General features: G+C 41.3%; 1 protein-coding gene across 1 annotated transcript; it reads right to left on the bottom strand.

Annotated features, from left to right (window-relative positions):
- hibadha (3-hydroxyisobutyrate dehydrogenase a) lies at positions 1 to 24,028 on the bottom strand. The gene is made up of 8 exons (XM_056398889.1): positions 23,907 to 24,028; positions 19,609 to 19,769; positions 19,217 to 19,326; positions 18,928 to 19,049; positions 8,386 to 8,519; positions 7,558 to 7,634; positions 2,375 to 2,531; positions 1 to 1,568 (listed from the first exon to the last, which is right to left on the bottom strand). The coding sequence occupies exons 1-8, from the start codon at positions 23,974 to 23,976 to the stop codon at positions 1,410 to 1,412; spliced, it is 990 nt and encodes a 329-aa protein (XP_056254864.1). The 5' UTR covers positions 23,977 to 24,028; the 3' UTR covers positions 1 to 1,409.
- Positions 24,029 to 24,184: the final 156 nt, after the last annotated feature.

Genomic DNA, 24,184 nt, shown 5'->3' on the forward strand with positions numbered 1-24,184 from the left:
TACACAGAACATCTTTTATTTTAGGCTACAGTATGACTGAGGATCTGTTTCACAGAGCAAAGACAAACTGTAGACACTATTAATGGATTTTACTAAAAAAAAAAAAAAAAAAACATTATTTCTTTAAGATTCCTCTTCAATACTACACAACAATGTGAAATATACATTATGTACATTTGCTCATGGCAAGGAGGAACCTTTCCTCACCGACATTTTACACATGGGTCATACACACTGAGAGAGAGGAGAAATATGCAAGGACAGACTTTAATTAAAGTAAAAATGGGCAAGAGAAAGTGCTAAACAAAGAGAACAATATTTTGTAGTGAACAGTATAAAATTTAAACAGTGTTGGTCACAAAATAATACTCCAGTGGCTCAATAAGCAGATGTAGACAGTAAAGAAGAGAGGTCATTTCAAAGAGATTCTGTAATTGTATCAAAATAGCCCAGCACATCGCACTGCGATGCACACAGTGCAAAAATAACCAGATATTTATCTCAAAGTATAGTAGAACAGAACTGGTCGATCCAGTGAGACTTAAATGTAGTACCAAAGACCTGAAACTACTGTAACGTTAGTGTATTCACATGCTAAAAATAATAACTGGATGACTGAACAATGAAATGAACAAGTATGCACGCTGGCAGGAAGTCTCAAGAGGCACCAAAGTGACTGACACCACCTTCCTGCCAGAAACAAAGAGATGTAACAAAACGAGTAAACTTTGAGCCTATAGTCTTGCCAGTTTTGGTTACCTTAAATATAGTACTGAGAATGTAGGACTTTTTTTTTCCACCAGCGAAAGTATCACCCAAACCTGTTATGCACTGCCTCTTCAAAAACATTTCCACCACTATGTGACTCTTTATTGTATCTTGCTTCTGTTTTTTTTTTCTTAATTTTTTGTCCTCTATCATTTAACAGGGACACATCCAGGTTATTTGGGTAGTAGGCAAAAAGCACAAACCTGACAACAACATACAACTTTTAACATTTATGAAATTATTACTCATCAATCATCCTGAAATACATACTTACATGCAGAGTTACATGTAAACCTGCAGCGCTTCATCCTACCTCTCATTTTCCCAGCTCTGGCCTATCAGACCAGACTGGGAAGAGAGTTGCTTTGTCTCTAGATACTGATCTAAGGTCAGTTTTAGCATTTCCCCGCATGCAGAGGGAGCGCCATGAATTGAAAATATGATTCAGCTAATGCGATGAGGGGACACGTGTCGACATACAGTATGTTAATTGGACCGCAGGTCTGTGCCTGAGAGCAAGGCCTTAGTCTCTCCTGAGCATAGTGGGATAAGGGGCACTGGGGTGTGTGGTTGTGGTGTGTGTGTGTGTGTATGTGTGTGTATGTATGGTAAAATCACAGTCAGCTGTGCTCCCCCTACATTCACTGTCCTTCCTCCTCGCGAAGGAATTGGAAGACAGATGAGAAGTCCTTGTTAGCGTAGCCGCGGGAGCACATGACTCGGAAGATCTGGTGGGCGAGGGAACCCAGAGGGATGGGTGTCTTAGTGTTGGTGGCAGTGGTTTGGGCCAAACCAAGATCCTAGAAACAGAAGGGAAGAGAGGCAGAGTGTCAGATAGATGGATCAAGATAATAATCTCTTTGTCTTTATCTAACGGCTGATATGCGATTGTAAGTAAATATTTCTAATTATCAGATTTCTTAAGCTGTGATAGAACTACACAGGCTACGTATCCAGAACAGACATTGTAAGTGATTTAACAGACACCCAGATCCACTAAATAATACACAGACTAACCATTACAGAAGAGCTAATGCAGTGACAGTAAAGTCAAGAGGAACACAATGAGTCACAGATGGACTGGTGAAGAGGAGAGCAGATAGTACCACGCTGAGACAAAAGAAGAGTTAGAAGTGAAACAAAGCAAATGACACAGTTGAGAGACGGACAAAAAAGACACTACATGAAGAAAAGAAAGAAAGAAACAGAGTTGGAGTAAAAGCTGAAATGATCAGTCAGTTGTTCAATTTAGTCAATCGCAGCAATTTTAATGAATTTCAGGATTGAATTTCAGTCATTTATCGAGTAAAAATGGCAAATATTTGCTGATTCTAACTTCTCAACAGAGGATCTGTTACTTTTCTCTACATCAGTGTAAAATGAATACATTTGTGTCTTGGACTGTTAGTTGGGCAAAACAAGACATTTGAAGATGTCACCTTGGGCTCTAAAGTAATTTTTTGTTATTTATTGAGTTTATAGACCCAAAAATAATCAAAAAACAGATTAATTGATAATGAAACAAATCATAATGATGCAGACCTAAGTCACAGCTGAAGATGAAATGACAGCGTGACACAGAGACAGAGGGCAGCAGGTTTTGTACCTTTGCCATTAGTGTGGTTCCAAAGCCGCCCTGGTAGTTGTTGGCAGAGGGGACTCCCTCCATGACCCCGGGGACTGGGTTGTACGTGTCGCTGGACCAGCAACGACCTGAAGACATGTTGAGGATCTTCGCCAGCAGCTTCGGATCCAAACCCAGTCTGGAATAAGAAGGTGAAGAAAATGGAGGTCAGTTTCTCCTTTGGAATTGTTGCCATGGGTAATCATCAGAGTGAAGATCAGACTAGTGTCTGGAGGTTTGACCACTACAATGACCACACGAAGGAAACTTTTTACAATATTAGCCGGTGAAAGCCCAGAGAACATCCCCTTGTATGAAGTGCAGTAGAAATGTCTCCCAAAGAGAAGCATAAGTAATATTACTGACTCTTCTGTGAAAGGGGAAATTAGAAAAAGGGGAAAAGAAGATTAATAATCGATGAACAGATAATTATATTTCCATTTTACTTTATGAGCTAAGTGAATACATGGTAGAGGTAAAAAAAAAAAAAAGGAGAGAGGAATTATGCAAGAAGTAGTGAGGATATAGGACACACAGGGATGGGAGGAACAAGAACGCCGATTATAGAATTCATTTTTACAACAGGGCGAAAGAGAAACATGGAGAAAGATGGGTGTGGGGGCGCCTGGTGATTGTAGTGACCCCCATTGAACCTTATGCCCGGCTGCGACCATTCCTCAGTGTTAATGGCTGAAGGCTTTGTAATGCTGGCTAATGCAGTATTGATGTTTACCAGCACATCTATCCTTCATCATCCCCTCTTTCATGAAAAAAGAAAGTGGAGGAGGAGGAGGAGAAGTGGTTAAGCAACACTGGGGAGCCATAAACCTCGCCGTCACATATAGAAGCGCGTCACATTACTTCTGCTGCCCCATTTTGCAGCAACCTACTTTCATATGCAAGAGGACAAATCTCCAGGCTGTGGCATGAAGAAGCAAAAAGCAAATGAGACAAAGAGAGTAGAGACAGAGAGAAAGCAGGGAGTGAAACAAAGTGCCGCGCTTTACAGTAGGGAGGGAGCCACTATCTGCCTGTGTAGTGCAGCTTTTGTATATTAACAGTTTAAGGGCCAGTGTAAAGCTGACCACATCAAGCCCTGGCTGCCTCACTTCACTGTTACTTACAGGCCTGTAACTCTATTCTGCTCTCAATATGACTATTAAACCATCATAGGTCCTTAAGGCCAGCAGCCTCCCTCCCTCCCTCCACCTGGCTCTCATTCTGCCATTACTACCACAGTTTTTATTAGCTGTCTACTGACTAATTAAGAATGGGAATTGCATTTACACTCTCTCCACGTCTCCTTCCTCCCTTTTTCTCCGTCTCTTTTGTGTCAGACTCCCTCATTTTTTTAAATTCTTTATTGGAAATGTGGCATAAGTGACACTGCATGCATGCATGTGTGTGTAAACATGTGTTTTAGCTCGCAATTTCTTCTCGCAATTTTTTTAATGGCAGTTTCGCTCATGATGGCTTTTTTAGTTTATGTCTATAAGCATCCCTTCGCCATCCTGCTTCTCCTCTCCTCCGCCCCCCCACCATCTTCCCCGCTGACACCTAACTGTCTGAGGACTCTGGGGGACATATGTTTGACATCGCACACAAACCCCCCATCTCTCCTCACACACACACACACACACACACACACACACACACAGACAGACAGCCCCTCCCTGCGTTCTGGGTCAGCAGCTGAAAAGGTTACTGGCTGAGCTACAATAAAGCGCGTCCGAGCGCACAGATCGTTTGTTATAGCGACCAGAGACGCTGACGGGGAGCTGTTGTCCTCTGTTAACGATAAATCAATGAAGTTCCCCTCCTGCTCTCCATGCACACACACACACACACTCTCACACACACATACACAAACACATACACACAGCCATGGTTATTAGCTGACGCAGTGGTGTTGTTCCTCGCCTGCGGTAATTTGCGTGGAGAAGAGGACATGTCACGCTTTAACAAGATTGACATGGATAAACACACAGACACAAACGGTAAAACAAACGTGTTGCTGCTCGATGCCGCTGTTGATTAAAGAAATGTGAGAGAGATGGAAGTGGGGATGAAAATACGAGGGGAGGGTAGTTAGGTGTTTATGTGCTGGGAGCTCGAGCAGGTGGAGTTCATTTGCAGCGCTGATATTAACTGTCTTTTCATTGCGATTAGCTCCTCGTCCTGGTCTGATGCCACGAGAGAAGCAGCCCAACCCGTTCCCCATTTATTATTACATTAAAGAGCTAACGAGCACGTATACACACACACAAGCATTTACTATCCCATTTATAGAGGCAACAAGCACATTTATCACCCAACTTTAATCTTCATCGGAACATATGCTCACAATTCATTTGAGCTACGGAGAGAGGAGGAGGAGGTGTTAGTGTTCCTGTGTGTTGTGGCAAACCTATTTCTGTCTCTCAACACAAAGGATTGTGTCACCCTTTGATTCGCCTGCCGTTCTCCCCACAAAATGAATAAAGGAGCAAATGTGTGCGTTCCTACTTGTGCATCAATGACCGCATGTTTGCATGCATGAATGAGTGCAGGTACACAGTCGTGCAAGGTGAACCGTAAACCGTAAAAGTCTCATATCCCTTCCTGAGCCAGTCGTCTCTCTCCTTTCATCTTCACGTGCATCATTAAAATCACCACTGCCCCTCTCTTGCTACAGTCCCTCAACCCCCTCTTTCACTCACTGGATGGCTGCATACAGAAATTACAGCGGACAGAAAAGAGGCAGATGAAGGGATTAAAAGAACAGGGTAAATTGATGAGGTAAAGCAAATAAGGATGGAGAAGAAAAGCTGAAAGAGGAGGAAAGAAAAGAAGGCAGAAAGACAGGTTGTGTGTGTGTGTGTGTGTGTGTGTGTGTGTGTGTGTGTGTGTGTGTGTGTGTGTGTTGTGTGTGTGTGTGTGTGTGTGCACTCTCTCTCTCTCATAATTGTCATGCGTGGCCATTCCTTGCACTAAGAGAACGTCACGCTCTGTTGGAGACGGCCCGAGCTTCCATCTGAGATCAACAAATTAGCTCCACGAACAGAACTGTGTGTGTGAGAGTGTGTGCTTGTGTGTCTGTCTGCATGTACAGGTAAGGAGACACACACACACACACATATTTGAAGAAAGGGCAGCTCTATCAGGCCCAAGTCCAGCATGATAAAATGTTATTGCCGTTTTCCTGTAAATTGGCTGTGAGTACTTAGTCTCCTTTGTGTCGGACTGTATCGTGTGTGTGCGTGTGTGTGTGTCTGTGTGTGTTGTGTGTGTGTCTGTGCGTGTGTGTCAGCACACATAACGCCTAAGAGAACGTCCTCTCTGCATAAGAGGCCGCAATGCAGCATGGGAGATTTAAGGGTGTGGGCTCTCTTTAAACGATGACAGTCTTTGTCAAACCCTCTAATAAAGCCCCAGAGATTGGCTGGTAAGAAGACGGGGAATCACAGAAACACACACACACACACACACACACACACACACACCACACACACACACACACACACACACACACAATGAAGACTGAATATGGGTCAGACTTACAAAGATATAAAAAATAATTCACATTCAAAGTGAATGGGATGTTGTAGTTATTATTCTCATTTTATTTCATAGGTATACATTATAATTATATGCACTGTGAGTGAAGTTGTTGTAGTTTGGTAGAAAACTGCTGCCTTCAGTGTCTCTAGATGTAAATCTGTGTGTCTAAGTGTGTGTGTGTGCATCACAGACACTGTGGCAATGTGTAAATCTGTGTCGCTCCCTTAATGCCTCCATATTTCAGAAGCCTAGTGGGGGGATTTATGTGCAACTGCTCATGCCAATTTTCCTCCTCTGTCTCGGCGCAGATAAATCAGCCGCACTAACACAGCTGCACTGTGAGAAGAGTGGCGCACGTACACGCACGTACACGCATGCACACACACACACACACACACACACACACACACACACACACACACACACACACAAAATGGGTGCACACACCATTTAAGTTGCAAAGCCCATAAAACACATATAGTAAGATGGTGAACAGAGGAAACAGTCTATTATTGACAAGGGATATGTATAAACAGAGTAGATAATAAATTCACACTCCTAAGGTGAAAAACTAATCTGACGACGCTGGTAATTTCATTCATGTGAAGAATAACTGATGTGTAGGACCACTGTAGAAAAACTAGTTCCCTTCCAAAAAAAAAAGGGATATTCTGAAGGAAATCAGTACTTTAATGCAAGGTCAAGGGGAAAAAATATATACGCATAAACAGGTATAGTTTCCTAAAATGATTTAATTGAAAATTTGGCAGCAATCACGCTGATCAAGAGCTCTATTTTCTCAATCTTAAATTCTCCCATAGTCATTTTGAATCCTTAGATGATTTTGAGCCCTATCTCAGTGTACTGCTTTAATTCAGGGGACTTCATATCCCATCATCCTTAGCCGTCTGGCCAATGCGGCTTTGTGCAAGGATGAGGTATTCTGAATGATGGGATTTCTAGGCGGTGTTCAGTGACAGGGGTGTGACAGGATACTAGTGAGAGCTCAATCAGCAGATGTAAATCAGAGTCTGTGGCTCTGCCCCCTCATCCATCTCTTTCCAGCACAGGCGGCTCCGACTCTGGGCTGGACTGACCCCTTTGCACTTCCATAAACTGCACACACACACACACACACACATGCACGCACACATTTCTAAACCTGTATTGAAGTAGTAAATTACTGCTACAGTTACAGCCTTATCACTGGTATAGTAATTGGTTTTATAGTGATGGCTATATCTGAGGGCGACTTCATAGTAGTATTCATGCAAGGCTAAAATGTAGGAGCTTCGCATGTGCCGCTCATGCTGTTCATGGTACATCTCTTGATCAAATGTAGCAAAACTTTTTTGACTTCACATCTCCACATCCTTCAATAAGAAAAATGAACCCCAATGAACCCTAGTTAACCTAAGGCTACATTTCCATGTTAAAAATTCATTGTCAGGGTTTATATAGGCCAGTTACAGGTAACCCTGTGTCAGATTTTCTATCTGTGCTCTCCTACAGAAAAAATAAAGATGCCCACGTAAATGTAGCCACTAAGAACACGGTTCCATCTTGCTTTTTCCCTTTAGCAGTACAGGTGGGAAAAATGTTAGCGCAGCAATGGCTGACAATACCTAATGCCAAGGTTCATGGTCTCTGCGGTCCCAATCATCCCGATGGCCAGCAGCATGTTGTTGCAGATCTTTGCTGCCTGGTGAGGATTGAACAGAAAGAGGAAAGAGCATTTTATCTGTAAATGAATGGGGTCTGTGAGGCAACATGTAAACAGATAATATAATAAAATAAAGGTACATCAGACATAAATGTGAGATAGTCTGACTAGTGAATAAACCTAAACAGATCTTTAACTGGGACATTTTGCACAGACTAATCCCAGGATTAGTGAGGTAAAATCTTTAGGGTTATACAAATTGTTGTTGGACAAATTGTTCTATAAGGCAAAAAGGTCCTTAATTGCAGCCTTACGTGAAGAATCTTTTAACCAGTAGTGTGTGTGCACAGTTATGTCAAGCTACATTATGATGATCTATAGGAACAGGCAGGTTTAATGGTCTCCCTAAAGAGAAAAAGCTTTGTTTTTTATGTGATTTAAATGAGACTGAAGACAAAGTCCATTCATGTTCATGTTTTACACTTTCTAAACGTTTCAAGTATATTGCTGATGAGTTCTTCAATTTGGATAATTATTAATTCAATACACTTGTATGTTACTATTACCACACTACTACTACACTATTGTATGTACATAATAAAAATATAACCCATAATGTCTGTGTGTATGTTTGAATGAAAAAAAAAACCCAATTAACCTAATTATATATTTGCATATGAGTGAGTGTATTTATGTGTGTGGGGTTATTTGTATGTAAGTGACAGAAATTAGTGAAATAAGGAAAAAGAGAGAAGGCATGTAGTTTGTATGTGCTTGTATATGTCCTTACCTGTCCAGTGCCAACCTGTCCACAGTAGACAACATTGGCACCCATGCAGGTGAGCAGCTCCTGTGCAGCGTTGTATTCCTCCTCTACTCCACCTACCATGAAGGTCAGTTTGGCCAAGCTGGCAGCCCCGACACCTAAACACACACAACATATGTTCAAACACAGGGTTGAGGTTAACTGAGGTGAACACATACTTCATAGGACACACAATTGACATATCAATCCCCAGTATCCGAAAAAGCCCGACCCAGGTCTGTAGGCCTACAACACACGGCAACTTTATATTAAGGTTGAACAGTAAGTTAAATTTCACAAAGTGCAGATGGATCATACTGTAACTCAGCAGAAGTAGGTCTGTCCTAATAAAGTATATGGATTTGCCACACAAAAGAAGACAATATATCAACCTCTTGACTGTTTCAACTCTACCAACTGTGTCTAAAAGGTCAGCTGTGCACTTTTCTGTGTGTGTATGTGAGTGTGAGACTCATAGTGGGACAGGCGTGTTAAGTAGTGGTGCACCAGAGGGACAGAGGCATCTTTAAAAGCCGATTGTTGCCATCATCCACTACACAACTCTCGTGGGAGCCCTTGCCTTTTGTCCTGTCACCCGACTCTCGCTGTCTCTCACACACTCACACACACACACACACACACACACACACACACACACACACACACACACACACACACACACACACACACACACACACACACACACACACACACACACACACACACACACACACACACACACACACACACACACACACACACACACACACACACGAACAGCTGTGCCTGAGGCCAGGCCGTCTCATGGGGGTATCAGTGACAGGCGTGAGGGGTAATTAACTTTACACTTTATCATGTTCAATTAGGTGTCCCTCCCCATGCCCGATGGTTTAAGGAGCGTGCCATGTTGTAGGATGCAACACCCCCCCCACAGGGTCCTTAATGCAGAAATAACCCCTTTTCAGAGTGGATTCCACCCAGCACGAAATGGCACTGTCACTTAAATGCGAGTGATGAGCCCCAAACATTAACACAATCAATTGGTCGTATACACATATACACTTGATCACATACTGTTATTTGAAAAGTACTACAGAGGCCAAAAGTTGTGGAAATTCAGAGAGAAGCAGCTCTTTCAGGAACACGTACACAAAGTGATAGACCAAAGGAGAAAACGAAGAGGCAGAGAGGGAAGAGAGAGATCAAATCTCTCTTTAGGGTGTCGTCAAACTCTAATGAAAGGCCTCTTAATAGTGAAAGCCTAATAATGTCAGTGTTAATAATTAAAAGGGAATTACCAGACACAAAACAGCTGAAACCACATTATCAGACTTCACTGCAGAGGAGAGGAGAGGAGAGGAGAGGAGAGCAACTGAATATTTTCATGACCCATAAACATAAATGTACATCTCTTTTTTTCCCCTCCCCCTTCTTTAATTGGCTGTACTGTTGTCAAGTATATGATGATGCCACTACACTGTATGTGTATGTTGTGTGTGTGTGTGTGTCAGTGATGAGCTGTCAGGAGGTCATTAGGGCCACATAATGAAGCCCAAAGCCCACGCTGCGGCAGCTGCCGATGGACCACAGCAAACGCACGCCTAACATAAGGCCGCCACACACACCAATCATACACACATATGGTCCACAGACCATAGACATCATAGATTTATCACTTTTCTTGTTACTTCATGTCGTCTTTTCTTAGTTTTTATTTATTAGCAGACAAGCTCAGAGATTGTTTAGACTATATTATCTTCATGACCAAATCATTTTAAACACCCATGTAGTGTATAAAGTACAGTGGTGAAGTAGTCCGAGAACTTCTCCTGACAATGTTAACTTTACACTTAGAAGGAATAGATACAAAACTATTCAAGAGTTTTGTTTAATTACAGGTAGTTGTGAAAGTTCAGCCAATAATATCAGCTTTCATCTGATTTTTCCCTTTTCATTTTTTTGTTTTCATGCTGCAGGCTGAGCCCTCTCTCTCTCTCTCTCTCTCTCTCTCTCTCTCTCTCTCTCTCTATCTCATTCATTCACACACTCACACACACACACGCACACAGAGAGAAAGAGCAGTGTGAAAACTGCGCTGGCTCATTAGTGGAGATCACTGTTCGCGGACGACTAAAGAGGAGATTATTGATAACACAGTCAACGTGCTGATCAATATATCTCACTAAGAAGAGAAGGAAGAAGGAGAAGGAGAAATAGGAACGGGGGGGAAGAGATAGAGAGAGAGAAAGAGAAAAAAAAAGAAGTAGAGAGATGTAGATTTGACAGCAGAGAAGGAAAACAATCTTTCTCTCTCTACCTCCCAACTCTCCCTCCCTCAAATTAACTAATCACCCATAATAAGCTCTTATGATCTGTAGTGGATTTCTATAAGCAGTGACATCGGGATGATGGAAGATCCTCTGTGCTGGAAGAATAACACATCATTTGCATAACAATGCGTATGTATGAGTGCGTGTGAATGCGTGCGTGTGTGTGTGTGTGTGTGTGTGTGTGTGTGTGTGTGTGTCGGGGGTATCAGTGAGTCTGTTTATTGTGCAAGGACTAAAGTGCACTAAAGTGTTTGCATATGTGACATGAGTCTATGATAGTGTCTATACTTCTTTTGTGTGTGTGTGGTGTGTGTGTGTATGTGTGTGTGTGTGTGTGTATGAGGGGACGTCCCGTTCTCGAGCTGGTCCTGTCAGAGACGGATTAAAGAGGAATCCTAATGAGGCTTCCTGAACACCGGGTCCACCGGCTCATCCATCCCAGCGGGAGTGACAGTCCTGGATCGTTAGCACTGCACAACTACAGGACGCCCCCTAGGGGGGTAGACAAGGTGTGTGTATGTGTGCGTGTATACGGGGTGGGGGCACCTATGATAGAATATATAGGATAGAGAGATGGAGAGGAAAGAGGAGAGGAGGGATGGAGGTACATCCAAGAGAGAAAAAGTTATATAGGCTATACTGTATAATGCCACACCAAAATCTACTTAATACATTCAGAATAATATAATTATGTGAGCGTGCTAAAACAAGGCATACAGGGAAAGGGGAGTAGACTGAGAGTAAAGACGAAAGTGTCACTTTAATGTCGAGAAGGCAATCCGTCCTCTGGAAATAATTCCCCTGGGAAACAGTCACGCCTCTCCTCGGTCACTTTCTTTCATCCTGCTCCAAGGGACAAGTTTTGGTTGGCTCAGGAGTGGGTGCCTACCTCCTCACCCCCAAATCACCCAGCACAAATATTCTCTGCCCATGCTAAAGCTGGCTGGACTATTGATGAGCTACTCTGCGGCTTTTTCTTTCTAGAGTGTAAGGGTGAGGAGGAGGAGAATGAAAATGGCTCCCACAGTGCGTCATATGACGTATGACGAGAGGCGCCGCGCGGAGTGTAAATATCTCTATGTGTGTGCACATGTGTTGTTGTGTGTGGTCCGTGCTTCTGTTTAGTTGCAGACACATATAGACAGCTCCTTCATCTGATCTTCTCTATTAACAAGATTCAAGTTAATAAGCAAGCAATCAAACGCTATTAGGACAGATGCTTAACAGCAGGCTTCTTACAACAGGCATTAACCATCAGCGTAAGAGGATGAAACTGGTTGTGTGAAGGCAAAGGAAGATCAGAGCAACAACTTTGGTTTGGCCTGTTTGTCGTGAACACTGAATTCATTAGCACTTCTTTCATTACACACGAAAGAATCAACCAAAGCAATTCATGACAACCTTATAACCATTTAAACTTGGGCTCTTTTTGAAGTGGCGTTTGTGCATACAAAGTAAGTGGGAATGTTTGCGTACATGTGCATGCAGTATCTGTGTGTGTGTGTGTCCCTGTGTATGTGTGTGTGTGTGTGTACCAGGGACAGGTGCAGATCCCAGAGCTAGCCGCCAATAAGACGTCAGTTGGAGCTTCTGAGGCTGTGTCTCAGAGTTACGAGCCGCATGTAAACCAGTAGGCACTTTTTATTGGCGGTGGGTTTAAATTAAACTACATTTGTGAATATGAGGCTACACAAACAACACAGAGTCACGGACACACATACACACAGAAGAAGGGATGTTCCCAGAGTTTGGTAATGAATGACGCATTTGACAGAGTGCCACAACCCTGCTTTTTTACCCCAGAGTATATGGAAAAACACTTAGAGCAAAACAACACCTATAATATCATTAGCACTCCTTCAAACACCTCATTTCCTCAAATGATAATGTAACTGCTCTAACTGTGAGAATGCCAGGAAAGATTTAAGGATATGCCAGATTTCATGTCACACCTTCAAGTCCAAATGTAGTTGGTGTAAACAAACTCTGGCCTTGGCAATATATTACCTCGTTTTCTACGAAGTTTTTAACTATATGCACATGTAAGGTTAAAGTTTTGGCTCAGATGCAGTCATCTATAATTCAGACTGAAAGAGCCTTCACACATAATAGTGTTACAGCCTTGAGTCAATGGGAGTTGACTTCTTGCAGTGTAAGCCAGTAGGGGTAGGATGTTTACAGGCCAACAACGCAGCCTCATGTGGTCCACCATTATAATTACACCCAAGGGCAGATCTTTTTCTCAAACAAATTAAAAACCCAAACAGGCCCTGTAAAAAGCGTAACGGATATCGAGTAAATAAGTGAAACAGTAAGAGGGTATGCGTTAACCAAAATCACTCACACACATAAAAACACACACACACAAAAAATCAGCACTCTCAATAGTTCATCTGCCAACTTTGCTAATGCTCCTCTGTTATGTTAAAAACAGACTCTTTATCGGCTCCAGTTAACAAGCGCAGAGCCATGAGAACTCCTGACTCCTGCACACAAACACTCCATGAGAACTCTGAGCGAGCAGACGACCGGAGAAAGTTTGGGTTTTGGAAAAAAAAATGAGGAAAGAGTCAACATAGTTTCTACAGCCTTAAGGGTTTAGTTTGCTATGTCTTTTCATTGACCACTAGACCAGCCCACATCATCATCATTATCATCATTATCATCATCATCATCAGTAACTGCTCTATTCCGTAGGGGAGAGGCTGGTCAATGATAGGTGACAGAGGATGGAGGGAGCAGGAGAGATCCACAATCAATCTGTTCCCTGGCCCAACGAGACTCATCTAGGATAGAGCAAGTTAATAATGATCCCCAATTAGGCTGTTAGCAGGCAGGGACACAGACATACACAAACACACACACAAATACACACACAAATACACACACTCACACGGTTGAGGTGCAGAAACTGTCCTTCATAAAGACAGAATGCTAATTCCCTTTTAGATAAGTGACATGCAGTGTGACGTTTGGGCTACATTTGACGGACAGCGACTTTTTGAATGACTCATACACCAGCTGACTATTTGTCCGCAAACACACTCACATGCGCGCACACACACAGACACACAAACACACACACAACAGATGACATAGGGGCAGAGATGTAAGAGCCAGTCCCCAGCTGCTGTGGGTCTACCTCCATCTGGAGCATAGGCTAGAGTCCCCCCATCACCACCATCCCTGGTCACTTACATCCTCCCACTGGCCCCCCGCACACACGCACACATTCTCCCTCTGTGTCACCAAAACCCGTCAGTGAAAGCCTTGTTATGCTAATCTAGTCTTTGGACCACTGACTCGCTCTAGTGCTGGTTAGCCATCAACATGACAGACTGCGACAGCACCACCCCCTGCCCATCCAAGCTGATTCCTTAACTCAGTGTCACAGAATTATCACTAACCTTCACTAAACTGCCCTCAGGCTCCCCCACTCATCTTGTCAATTAATCCCATTCTCAGACCGGATTAGGTTGGCCTGGGTGCTCTCCTGCTCCTTCCTCTGACCACACATACCAGGGGCAGGTTTCACAAAAACACGTTAGTCTTAAAATGTGTCCAGAATCACTCCAAATCTGCTGCCTAGATCACCAAATGTATTTTCTGCCATATTATTTAGGTTTGAACTTTATGCACTGTAATAAATTCCCAAAATGCAATGAAAAACGTACTATTCAAAATATGTATACTGCTTTGTGCTAAAAATACAACAGTGTAATACTTTGCCTTTGACTGATGTAGAAATTAAAGATAGTATAAAATGATGCGTGTTCAAAATCTCAATTTACTGCTTGACTGTAAACGGTTCTAGGGCTGCAAATAATAAATATTTTCATTATCAATTAATCAGGAAATTATTTTGTCAATTAAATGATTCATCATTTGGTCTATAAAATGTAATTAAAAAAAATCATGACTTCATAAAGCCCAAGGTGACATCTTCACATGTATTTTTTTGCATAACACATAAATGCTAAGTTTGTTATCATACAACACAAAGAAAATCAGGAAAATGGTTGCTTGCTAATTTTCTGTCAATCCATTAATTTATTAGTGGACTAATCATTTCAGCTCTAAACAGCTGAGTATTTATTATGCTGAGAACAATAAGTGGGTAAGGGGCTAATTTAAGTTTGTGACAGAAGCAAAGTGACTCTTTAGGGAACACAATAAGCCCTCAGGAATACTGTGAATTCAGCTGCTGCCACAATAAATGAATTCTCCAAATCCAATGTCCATTTAACAGTTCTTCCACTTCAGTTAGTTCTCCTTAACACTGTCAAGAATTACAAAGTTTGACAATCCCATAATGATGAGCTTTTTACGGAGCTTTCAACTGTATTACAAAGTCTTAATCAGCAGATGGAGTTTGCTCAGTTGTCATTGCAATGGCCGTGGCTGATATGCAAGCTCAGTAACTGTTCGGATTTTATAGCACTTTTAGACTTTTTGTCTATGTTGGCTTCAAAGTTAAACATGAAAGTTGATTCCTGTCCTTTAAATAGTGAGTATACAAAAAAAATCTAATGATGAAGACCATGTAATACAGTTGAAAGTTCTGTAAAACTGAATAACAATTATTTGAATTTATCTCCGTTCTGCTGTTTGAACCAGAGTGAAAGCTAAAGTCAGAGATGATCTTTGTGGAAGGAGCTGCAGGTCCTGTAGGCCTGGAGGGAAAAACAGAGCCTAGATCAGTCAGGAGAGGAGCAGACTGGCAGTGTTGATTGACGAACAAACTGTGCCAGCGTTGGCTCGAACAAGCTCCTGCAGGCTGGAGGATGACGTTCAAACTGTCAGCAAATGACACACTGCAACACTCAGGCTTCAGTTGATGTGGTATGGATATGATTAGAGTGGTGTTGAGACTCAGCCTAAATAGGTAGTTAGCCGAGGATTATAAGGCCTCGCAAACAAGCAACATTAGCCCGAGTGCCCATGGTTCCACAACAGCGAGGCTCCTTCTCGCTTTCATTTGAACCAATAGCTACTTTCCCAGCGCTGGGAAAAACACAATGAAAGGTTTTTTAGGGCCTTTTTAAAGCCATCGTCCGTTAGCAATGTGGCAGCCCACCATGGGCACACAGACACAAACACAGGCATTCTGGGTAATTACTGCTAACGACCCCATCGCTTGTTAGCCAGACCTCCTATTTTTGCCATCGCTGTGCCAACACCCTGGGTCTGTGACATCAGAGCTTGTTTTGTTGTGGGTCAACTTTGCATGCGGACGCGTTTAATGACACCAGACAGTGGTAGAAGTGTGTGTGTGCAAGCATATGTTAGCATGCCTGAAGAGCCAGTGTCTCAAGTTAATATAACTCTGTCTATTCAGGAAAGTGTTTGCATGAAGATTACAACCCTGTGTGGATGTGTGTGTGTGTGTGTGTGTGTGTGTGTGTGTGTGTGTGTGTGTGTGTGTGTGTGTGTGTGTGTGTGTGCCACACGGCTGGGTCATGCAGGGCTAAAGCCAAGACACTGGTCAATGTGCAAGAAAGACAGCCAGCAGGATGCCAATGAGAAGAAAGTGAAAGTTTTTTTTTTTTTGATTGCTGTTTTTAAGAAGGGTTATGACTGCAATTCAGATCCCACGGGTGGCTGCCAAACCTCTAGTGACGCACACAACATACAAATACAGATTTCTGTGTAAAATGCACCACCTCACACACCACACACACACACACAGACAGACAGACACAGACGAAAGGATTCATTTTATATAAAAAAAAAAATCTAAATTAAAAATAAAGACAAATACAGAAACCATAAGAATAGGCTGCGTCTGCAAAAGTTTGAGAGCACAGGAGATCACAGTATGTCTGTACTGAGTGTTGTTATTCTAAATGAACAAAAATACAATTTGAATGGACTGTGTCTTTCCTTAAATCAACTAAATCAAATGTATCCAATATATATTAAATTACGTTATTAAAATATAACATGGATATAATCACATATAACTGTGTCTCTGGAATCCAACTGAGACAATATTGAAGTATTTCCATTTTACCTTTATGTTATATTGTATTAAGAGTGCTAGTGGTCATAGAGCTGAGCTGACACTGATCCATACATTTCTCTCTTACACACACACACACACACACACACACACACACACACACACACACACACACACACACACACACACACACACACACACACACACACACACACACACACACACACACACACACACACACACACACACACACACACACACACACACACATGCAAACTTGGGTAGGGTGCCATCTCCTGGTTGGAACACAGCATGTAACCTCATATCCCACCCAGACATGTGGAAAGTGGGGTGAGGGATTCAAGTCTCTGCTATTTCCCGTTGAGTTGCCACATTCATCCTGGCTTATCAGGTTCACACCATCGCCACCAACTTTCATTCCCTAGCTTAGAGTGGGGCTGAATGTTTCAGAGTGTGCATTTTAGGTCGGCAACCTACCTCATTAATCAATCAGTTGATTATTTTTTAGATGAATTAATGAATTGTTTTGTCTATAAAATTAGAGAGCATGGTGAAGAATGCCCATCACAAGTTCCCAAAGCTATAGGTTATGTCTACAGAAACAAAAGTCCAAACCTCAACGATTTCCCATTTACAATAATATAAAATGCTTACATTTTAGAAACTGGTGCTCGTGAATGTTTTAGCATCATAAATGACTTAAACTGATTATCAGAATTACAACTGAAATTCAAAATTGATCTGAATTAATTTTCTACTATTCTGCACTAAAGTAGCTGTATGCACTTATGGATATGACTTATGGATGCCCAGAGGTGACAATGAGTGGGTGGGTGCATGCAGCATGTGTGCATGTGTGTGTGTGAGAGAGAGAGAGAGAAGAGTGTCTGCAGAGCTAGTTGCAGAGGCCAGAGGTAGCAGGTAAATCATTGGTCATCTCAGGCTAGTAAAAGAGGCTTAGTTAAGAGACAGGAGAGGAAGAACCGTCACAGAGGACTGCACACACAAACTGTGCACTGTCTTTAGTATGTAAACAGTGTGTGTGTTAAGGGAGAGTAACAGGCTTAAGGCGCTGATCTCACTGACTGCAGTCGGTCTGTTCTGTTGACGCCAGCTGGTAAACATGCCCGTGTGGGCCAAGTCTATGTTTGTATGGGAGAGGGAGGGAGCTACAGTGTGTGTTGTACATGGAAGAAAAGACGGTGCAATAAAAAGTAAATAGACTATGATCAGAGTTAGCAGTCTGATACGCGGGAGTATCAGGATGTAGAATACCATAACTGCATGCCTGTATCAAAAGATATGTGTGTGTGTGTGTGTGTGTGTGTGTGTGTGTGTGTGTGTGTTTAAAAGAGAAAGAGAGTAAGACAGAGATAGAGAGATGGACAGTTTTACTGCAGTGTGTCTCCTTCATGTCTTATCTCCCTGCTCTCCTCTCCTGCACTCCCTGTGAGGGCAGTTTCTCTCCTCTTTATGACTCTTTATCTGACATGAAAGGCACTAACATGGGATACCCGCCATTACGGCTCCATCAACATGAAAAGCTCTGACACGGGATTCTCCTCTGCGGCTCAGCCCATTAAGGACGACTGGTGATCCTGTGCTCTGTCAAGGAGCCGTCACAAGCAGACAGCACCAACATAATGAGGACTTGAAACCTTAACCTTGCCTTTAAGACCCCTGGTCAAAAGCAGCAATAAAAATCTCCGAAGGGCACCTACTGGCTGGCCCTGCTCAGTAATTACAACCCATGTCCTAGCACTAACCCAAAAGGTCCCATAGTTTAGATATACAAAAGAGTGTAAGACAGTTCAGAAGCAAGTCTGAGGGGGTCATAGGCCTAACACCATGAATGGTATTCTCAAATGAACAAACTAGCAGTCTGATCCTGCTCTTGACACTGTCTCCTCATTCCCTTTGAATAACCTGTTCAGTTGCAATGCTCTTAGAGAGAGAAAGAAATCCTGACAAACCATTTACAAAAATGTAGTGTCCTCTCTTTAAACACAGCTTGCATAAGCAGCATCATCTTCCATTTTTGTTGAGTCAGGCACTATGACAAATTGCCAATTAACAGTTGCCATTATCAAAAGCTGGGACAGGTTTAACACAGTGTTTAAGGCAGAATCAAATTTGCAGAGATGGGCTCCATTGGTGTAAGACAGCAAATCACAAAGACGCACTTGTTTACTAATTCTTTAGGTGAGACATTACCTCCTGACACTGGAGCATCCATGAACACAGCACCCATCTTCTCTGCAGCGACTGCCATCTCTTTTGAAACTGCAGGGTCAATGGTGGAGGAGTCAATCAACAGTGTTCCCTTCTTCACCTTTCTGAAGAAGGCAAAACAAAAGGGATTAGCACTTCATGTACAGTACAGACAAGAAAATTTGTCAAGCCAAGCCTTTCTGTTTCTACATTAAACACATTTTTATAGAGGTAGGGTTGGGTTGCATGAATGTCACAACTGTCAAAGAGTGTGATAGTAAAGTTTGCTCACTTGAGGATGCCATTTGGGCCTGTGTAGACCTCTATGACATTGGGACTTGACGGCAGCATTGTAATGATGCGGTCTGCTTTCTCTGCCACCTCTGACGGGGAGTCCACTACCTGAAAATTGGAGTCATCATTGCACGTGCATATTATCATCAACATAAAAGAAACACCTTAATTATAGCTCTCGCTTGTAACAACCTGTCAGCTCAGAAACATGTAGTTTGTTCACCTAGCAACTGTTCTTAGAAGTACAGTGAGTTTCAAAGAATAAGTGGGAGAAGGATGTATGTGTATTCATCAGTTTGTTAATACTTGTCAATATTGAGTGTATTCTTAGCTGATTTGGCCTGTTAAATAAGGGTTTAAATGTGTACATGTAATGTGTTACTGCATTACCTGGGCACCCAGGTCCTGCAGCTCTTTGCAGGACTCAGGGAAGACATCAGTGGCAATAACAGGATAACCGTTTTTTAACAAGTTTCTGGCCATGGGACTGCCCATGTTTCCCAGGCCAATAAACCCCACTGGTGTTTTTGAGGCCATTGATCGCGTTGACACTAAGAAAGGAAAGCAAAAAGAAGTGTGAGAAAAGTGGTAAGATGTTTCGTTTATCTTATAGACAAGAAAAAGACAAATGAATTTCACACTAAACATCTTGACCTTCAGAGAAGCTGTAGAGAAATTAAATGATTTGTGCAATAGCATACATAAGTTATCTATAATGACATTGTGTTGTTGTAGCAGTTATAGTTTGATCCTACTTGCCTAATAAAGCCATTTACAACTGTAGTTCAACTATGAAGAGCTTGGGTCTCCTTGGCTAATGACTGTCAGGTAAAATGGCAGTGAAGCAACTGTAAATATGCTCTAATTATGCTGGAAATGCTGTATTTAGAATCATTAACAACAGAGCAAATCTTTCTGCTGTAACATACCACCAGCATTTTGGCAGTCTGGCCAAGCTATTAAACACTGCTGGCTCAGCCAAGGTCCAGCCAGGTTAACAGATACTAAACAGAGTGGAAACTCTGGCGGTGGGCCAACCAGACAACAACAATGGCCAAACAAAAAAGCCCTACCTTTAATTGAGCCAACCTTTCAACATCTACTGCAGAAGGATACCACAATGCTGTTACATCTATGATGATAAACATTTAACACTGACTTCAAGAGAATACAATATTCTCAAATGCTGGCCTAAAATTGCCAAAGCAAATACACACACACAGACACACACACACACACACAGTTAATGACACATCAGCATCTAGTAAGGTGAGTATCTACAACTGTGCAATTATATTATCTATAAAACAAAAACAACAACTGAACAGATGCTTACACCAGGAAGACAAGTGGCCTCAGCATATATTTTGTCATTGCACCCATTTTTCCTAAATTGAGTATCATATCATCCTTATAAAAAATAAACATATCATATTTCATATCACATTGACAATTACACTACTACTACTACTACATGCTCCCATTATCAGAAATTATAGAAAACTTTAAGGTTTCTTACCACACATAAATAGATGACACACAAATATACTTAGCTGTGTCAGCAAACAAGTACAGTTTAATAGACTCCCTGGGACAGTGCATGAAACAAATTAGTAGTTGGGTGTTCCAAGATTTTCTCCAAATAAATGAGGACAAAACTTAAGTCACAGTTTTTGAAGAAATTAAGAAAGACTCTGTTCTCACCATCAAACTGGTTTTGGACTACTGGTTGTTCCGAGTCAAAACTAAAGATGGTGAAGCTGCCTTTAGCTTCTCTGCTGCACAAATGTGGAACAAATTGCCAGAAGAGCTCAGACTTGAGGCAGTGCTGACTACTTTTAAGTCCAGACTAAAGAAATACCCGTTTACCATTGCTTTTTATTAATTGCACTGTAATTTACGTGGGTGATCTATATTTTTTTAATACCTGCACAGCTGATTTCACACAAACTTGCACTTGTTATTATTGTCTTTGAGTTTTCCTACTTCTACAAACTGCTCTATTTATCTTTTGTATTTCCTTGTATGTTTTTCTTGTTTTTACTCTCTGTCTTTTAGTTTGCTTGTTTTTGTGTTATTCTTTGTGCATTTGCCTGTGTGTTTTACCGATTTTATTCTTTGTGCATTTGCCTGTGTGTTTTACCGATTTTATTCTTTATTCTTTGTGCTTTGTGCTTCTGCCTGTGTACTCTATGAAGTTCTTTGGGTTGGCTCTGGGTATGAAATGTGCTACATAAATACATTTATTCTGCTTTGCGATGCTTTAGTATATGATCATTGTTCCTGTAGTTAAAGCTGATGACATATTTCAGCTGTCCAAAATATAATTTTTTTCTGACCATATTTTCTAGCCTGTTCTTTGCATGGCCCAAATATATATTTATGTCAGTCTTGTATAGTCCTTAGTAAGGGTGCAACACTCACTCAGGGTCAACACTGACTTGCACATGGTGAACTGAACCAACAATGGTACAGTGTAAAACAGAAGAGAATACAATACAATACAATAAATACATTATTATTTCCATTCCAAATTAATATGTTGATTATGTTTTGTGATTGTTTAGTCCATAATTTCTACTGTTTCTCTAAGTCCAAGGTGAACAAACAGTCTAAAACTATTCTAAATTTTATTCAGTTTACAAAGATATAAAATAGACAAAAAGAAAAATCTCATATTTGAGACGCTGCAACCAAGAAATGTTTTGCACTGAATAAATAACTGATTTGTTTTTAGTTTTCTGCAGATTAATTACTCTACAATCTATCTGACTGACTTGTCCTTTCAGCACAAATTTTTCAATTTTAGCGTGTAATATAAGCCTAACTAGTGAATGCCTAAGATCAATTTACTTAAAAAAAAAAAAATTAAATATAATTTACTTACTTACTAACATACTGGAGGTAGAGAGACATAATTTTTTTAACCATACTAGACCCACACCAACCAAGACAAAGCATTGAATATAGGGTCATTCCACGCCAGCTCACCCAGAATTCAGAACTTTGCCTGTGTCAGAAGAAAATCATATAAAAACTTTTCACATAATAGTTGTTTCTGAATGTTTGACAGCAATCAAATGAATAAAAATGAATACATTTTTACCTGAACAACAATATTTAACTTTCAAAAATTAATATGTCCACTAGTTTTCACTTTCTTGCAACCAAATTTTGCTTGTGTGTAGTATTAAGTATATTTTGATCACATCTAGAAGCTATTTAGTCCTGCATAAAAACATCATATATTACATACTTACAAATAATATATGTGTATTGAGCAAAGGAACTAAGATTAACACTTTGTCCAGACACACAGAACAAGTTGACATCATCTAGTATACAACAAACCAAGCCATTACAAGCTATAACTTGCAAATTTCCTGGTCCCAATAAAAACATAGTACAAATATCATAACTATATTAGTACTACACAGAATCAAAATTTGGTTTCAAGAAAGTGACAAGTAGTTGAGTCATTACTTTTTGAAAATTAAAGAAAAAGTTTTATTAGGCTAGTTTGATTACTGTAGAACATCCAGAAACAAATTTTTACATGAATACATGTTGCAAATTATCCCTCGGGTTTCTGAGATGTTCAGTACAAATTTCAACCCCATCCAGTGAAAATCTAGTTCAGAGGGACAAACTTCAAAAGTTCATAACTAAAAAAGTATTTGGAGTAGAGCTATAAAATTTTGTAAGGTCCCATGAATTTCTTTTTTTTTTTTTTTCATGAAAATCCATTACATGAACTGGGGAGGTCCACGTGAACTGATATGTACTGACCCAGGCAATGTTGTCAAGTGCTATCTTAATATGTTCACATTAGCATATCAACCAATTTGAGGCCATTGTTGGCATTACTTATTCCAAGTGGACTTTGAAAGTGACTGTACAGGAATGGGATAAGACCACAACTGTTTAGCAAACACACTACTGGGTGAGAGTGGGAAAGCATTGTAATGTGGCTCCAAGTTGTGGAGACTTAAGAGGAAGGACCTTCACTGAAATGATAAACTATAACATACAGGGTTCATAACAGAGTTACGGACACCACTATTTCAACACCAGAGGGTTACATGCAGATGGTTACATGTAGGGAAGCAGGGGCCATCCTGACAGTGGACCCTGAATTTCACTAAAAATCAATATTCACTGTTCCTGATCCAGAAACATAGTTGTGTATTGCACTGTGGGATGGGCAGGGAGGAGTGGATTGAGTAGGGTTTGTGACAGTGTTGCAGTCCAAGCTTAATCCGTGATTTTGTGCAGTGTAGAACAAACTACATTATAGTGATTGGCATCGCTTAAAGCAAACTAATATAATGTGAAACCCTAAACAGACCTAACGCATAGCTACATAGAGGTCTATAAAGAGATCATGTCAGTTAAATTAGCTGTTGCTGGCCATAGCATCATATTTCACTATGCTCATGTCCGTTACGAACAATGTCCTAACGTCCTGACTGACCACCACACAGCAGGTGACCATCTCAGGGACATTGTGTCCTGACTGAAACACTTAACTGACATGGGCAGCAAGTACTCATACTTTCCTCAGAGGGCTAACAAGCTAGCTAATAGGCTTTAGCAGAACATGTTCCGCTTGCATTCCCCCCTCAACACACACTCGTAAAACGGAAAAAACGGCACGAGGAAACTGACAACATAAGCGAATACGTTACCAGAGGCAAGGTTGACATGCTTATTCCACCTTAACAATAAATTTCGTGACCCTCTAAACAACGCAGCCATGCTTCTTTCCCCTTGACCTCGGCGTACAGTGACAGCTGTCAAGCCAGGAAAGCCAAACCGAACTGCTATGATTGACTGTGATTTTCACCAATCGGATCTCTCGGTCAGTTCCGACAGCCAATGGTAATGAAGCAAAGGCGGGACATCCTGTGCTTTTACTTGTTAATGCCCTTTAGCCGCTACTGTCTGTACAGTATTCACTCCATAC

The sequence above is a fragment of the Seriola aureovittata genome, chromosome 16 (genome assembly GCF_021018895.1).
Source record: "Seriola aureovittata isolate HTS-2021-v1 ecotype China chromosome 16, ASM2101889v1, whole genome shotgun sequence".
NCBI classification, from domain to species: Eukaryota; Metazoa; Chordata; class Actinopteri; order Carangiformes; family Carangidae; genus Seriola; species Seriola aureovittata.

Coding starts and splice junctions, on each gene's coding strand:
- hibadha (XM_056398889.1), bottom strand. CDS start 23,976: ATGGCTGCGTTGTTTAGAGGGTCACGAAATTTATTGTTAAGGTGGAAT. Junction 19,327..19,608: donor TGCAGGACCTGGGTGCCCAG/GTAATGCAGTAA, acceptor TCCAATTTTCAG/GTAGTGGACTCCCCGTCAGA. Junction 2,532..7,557: donor ACCATGAACCTTGGCATTAG/GTATTGTCAGCC, acceptor TTCTTATTCCAG/ACTGGGTTTGGATCCGAAGC.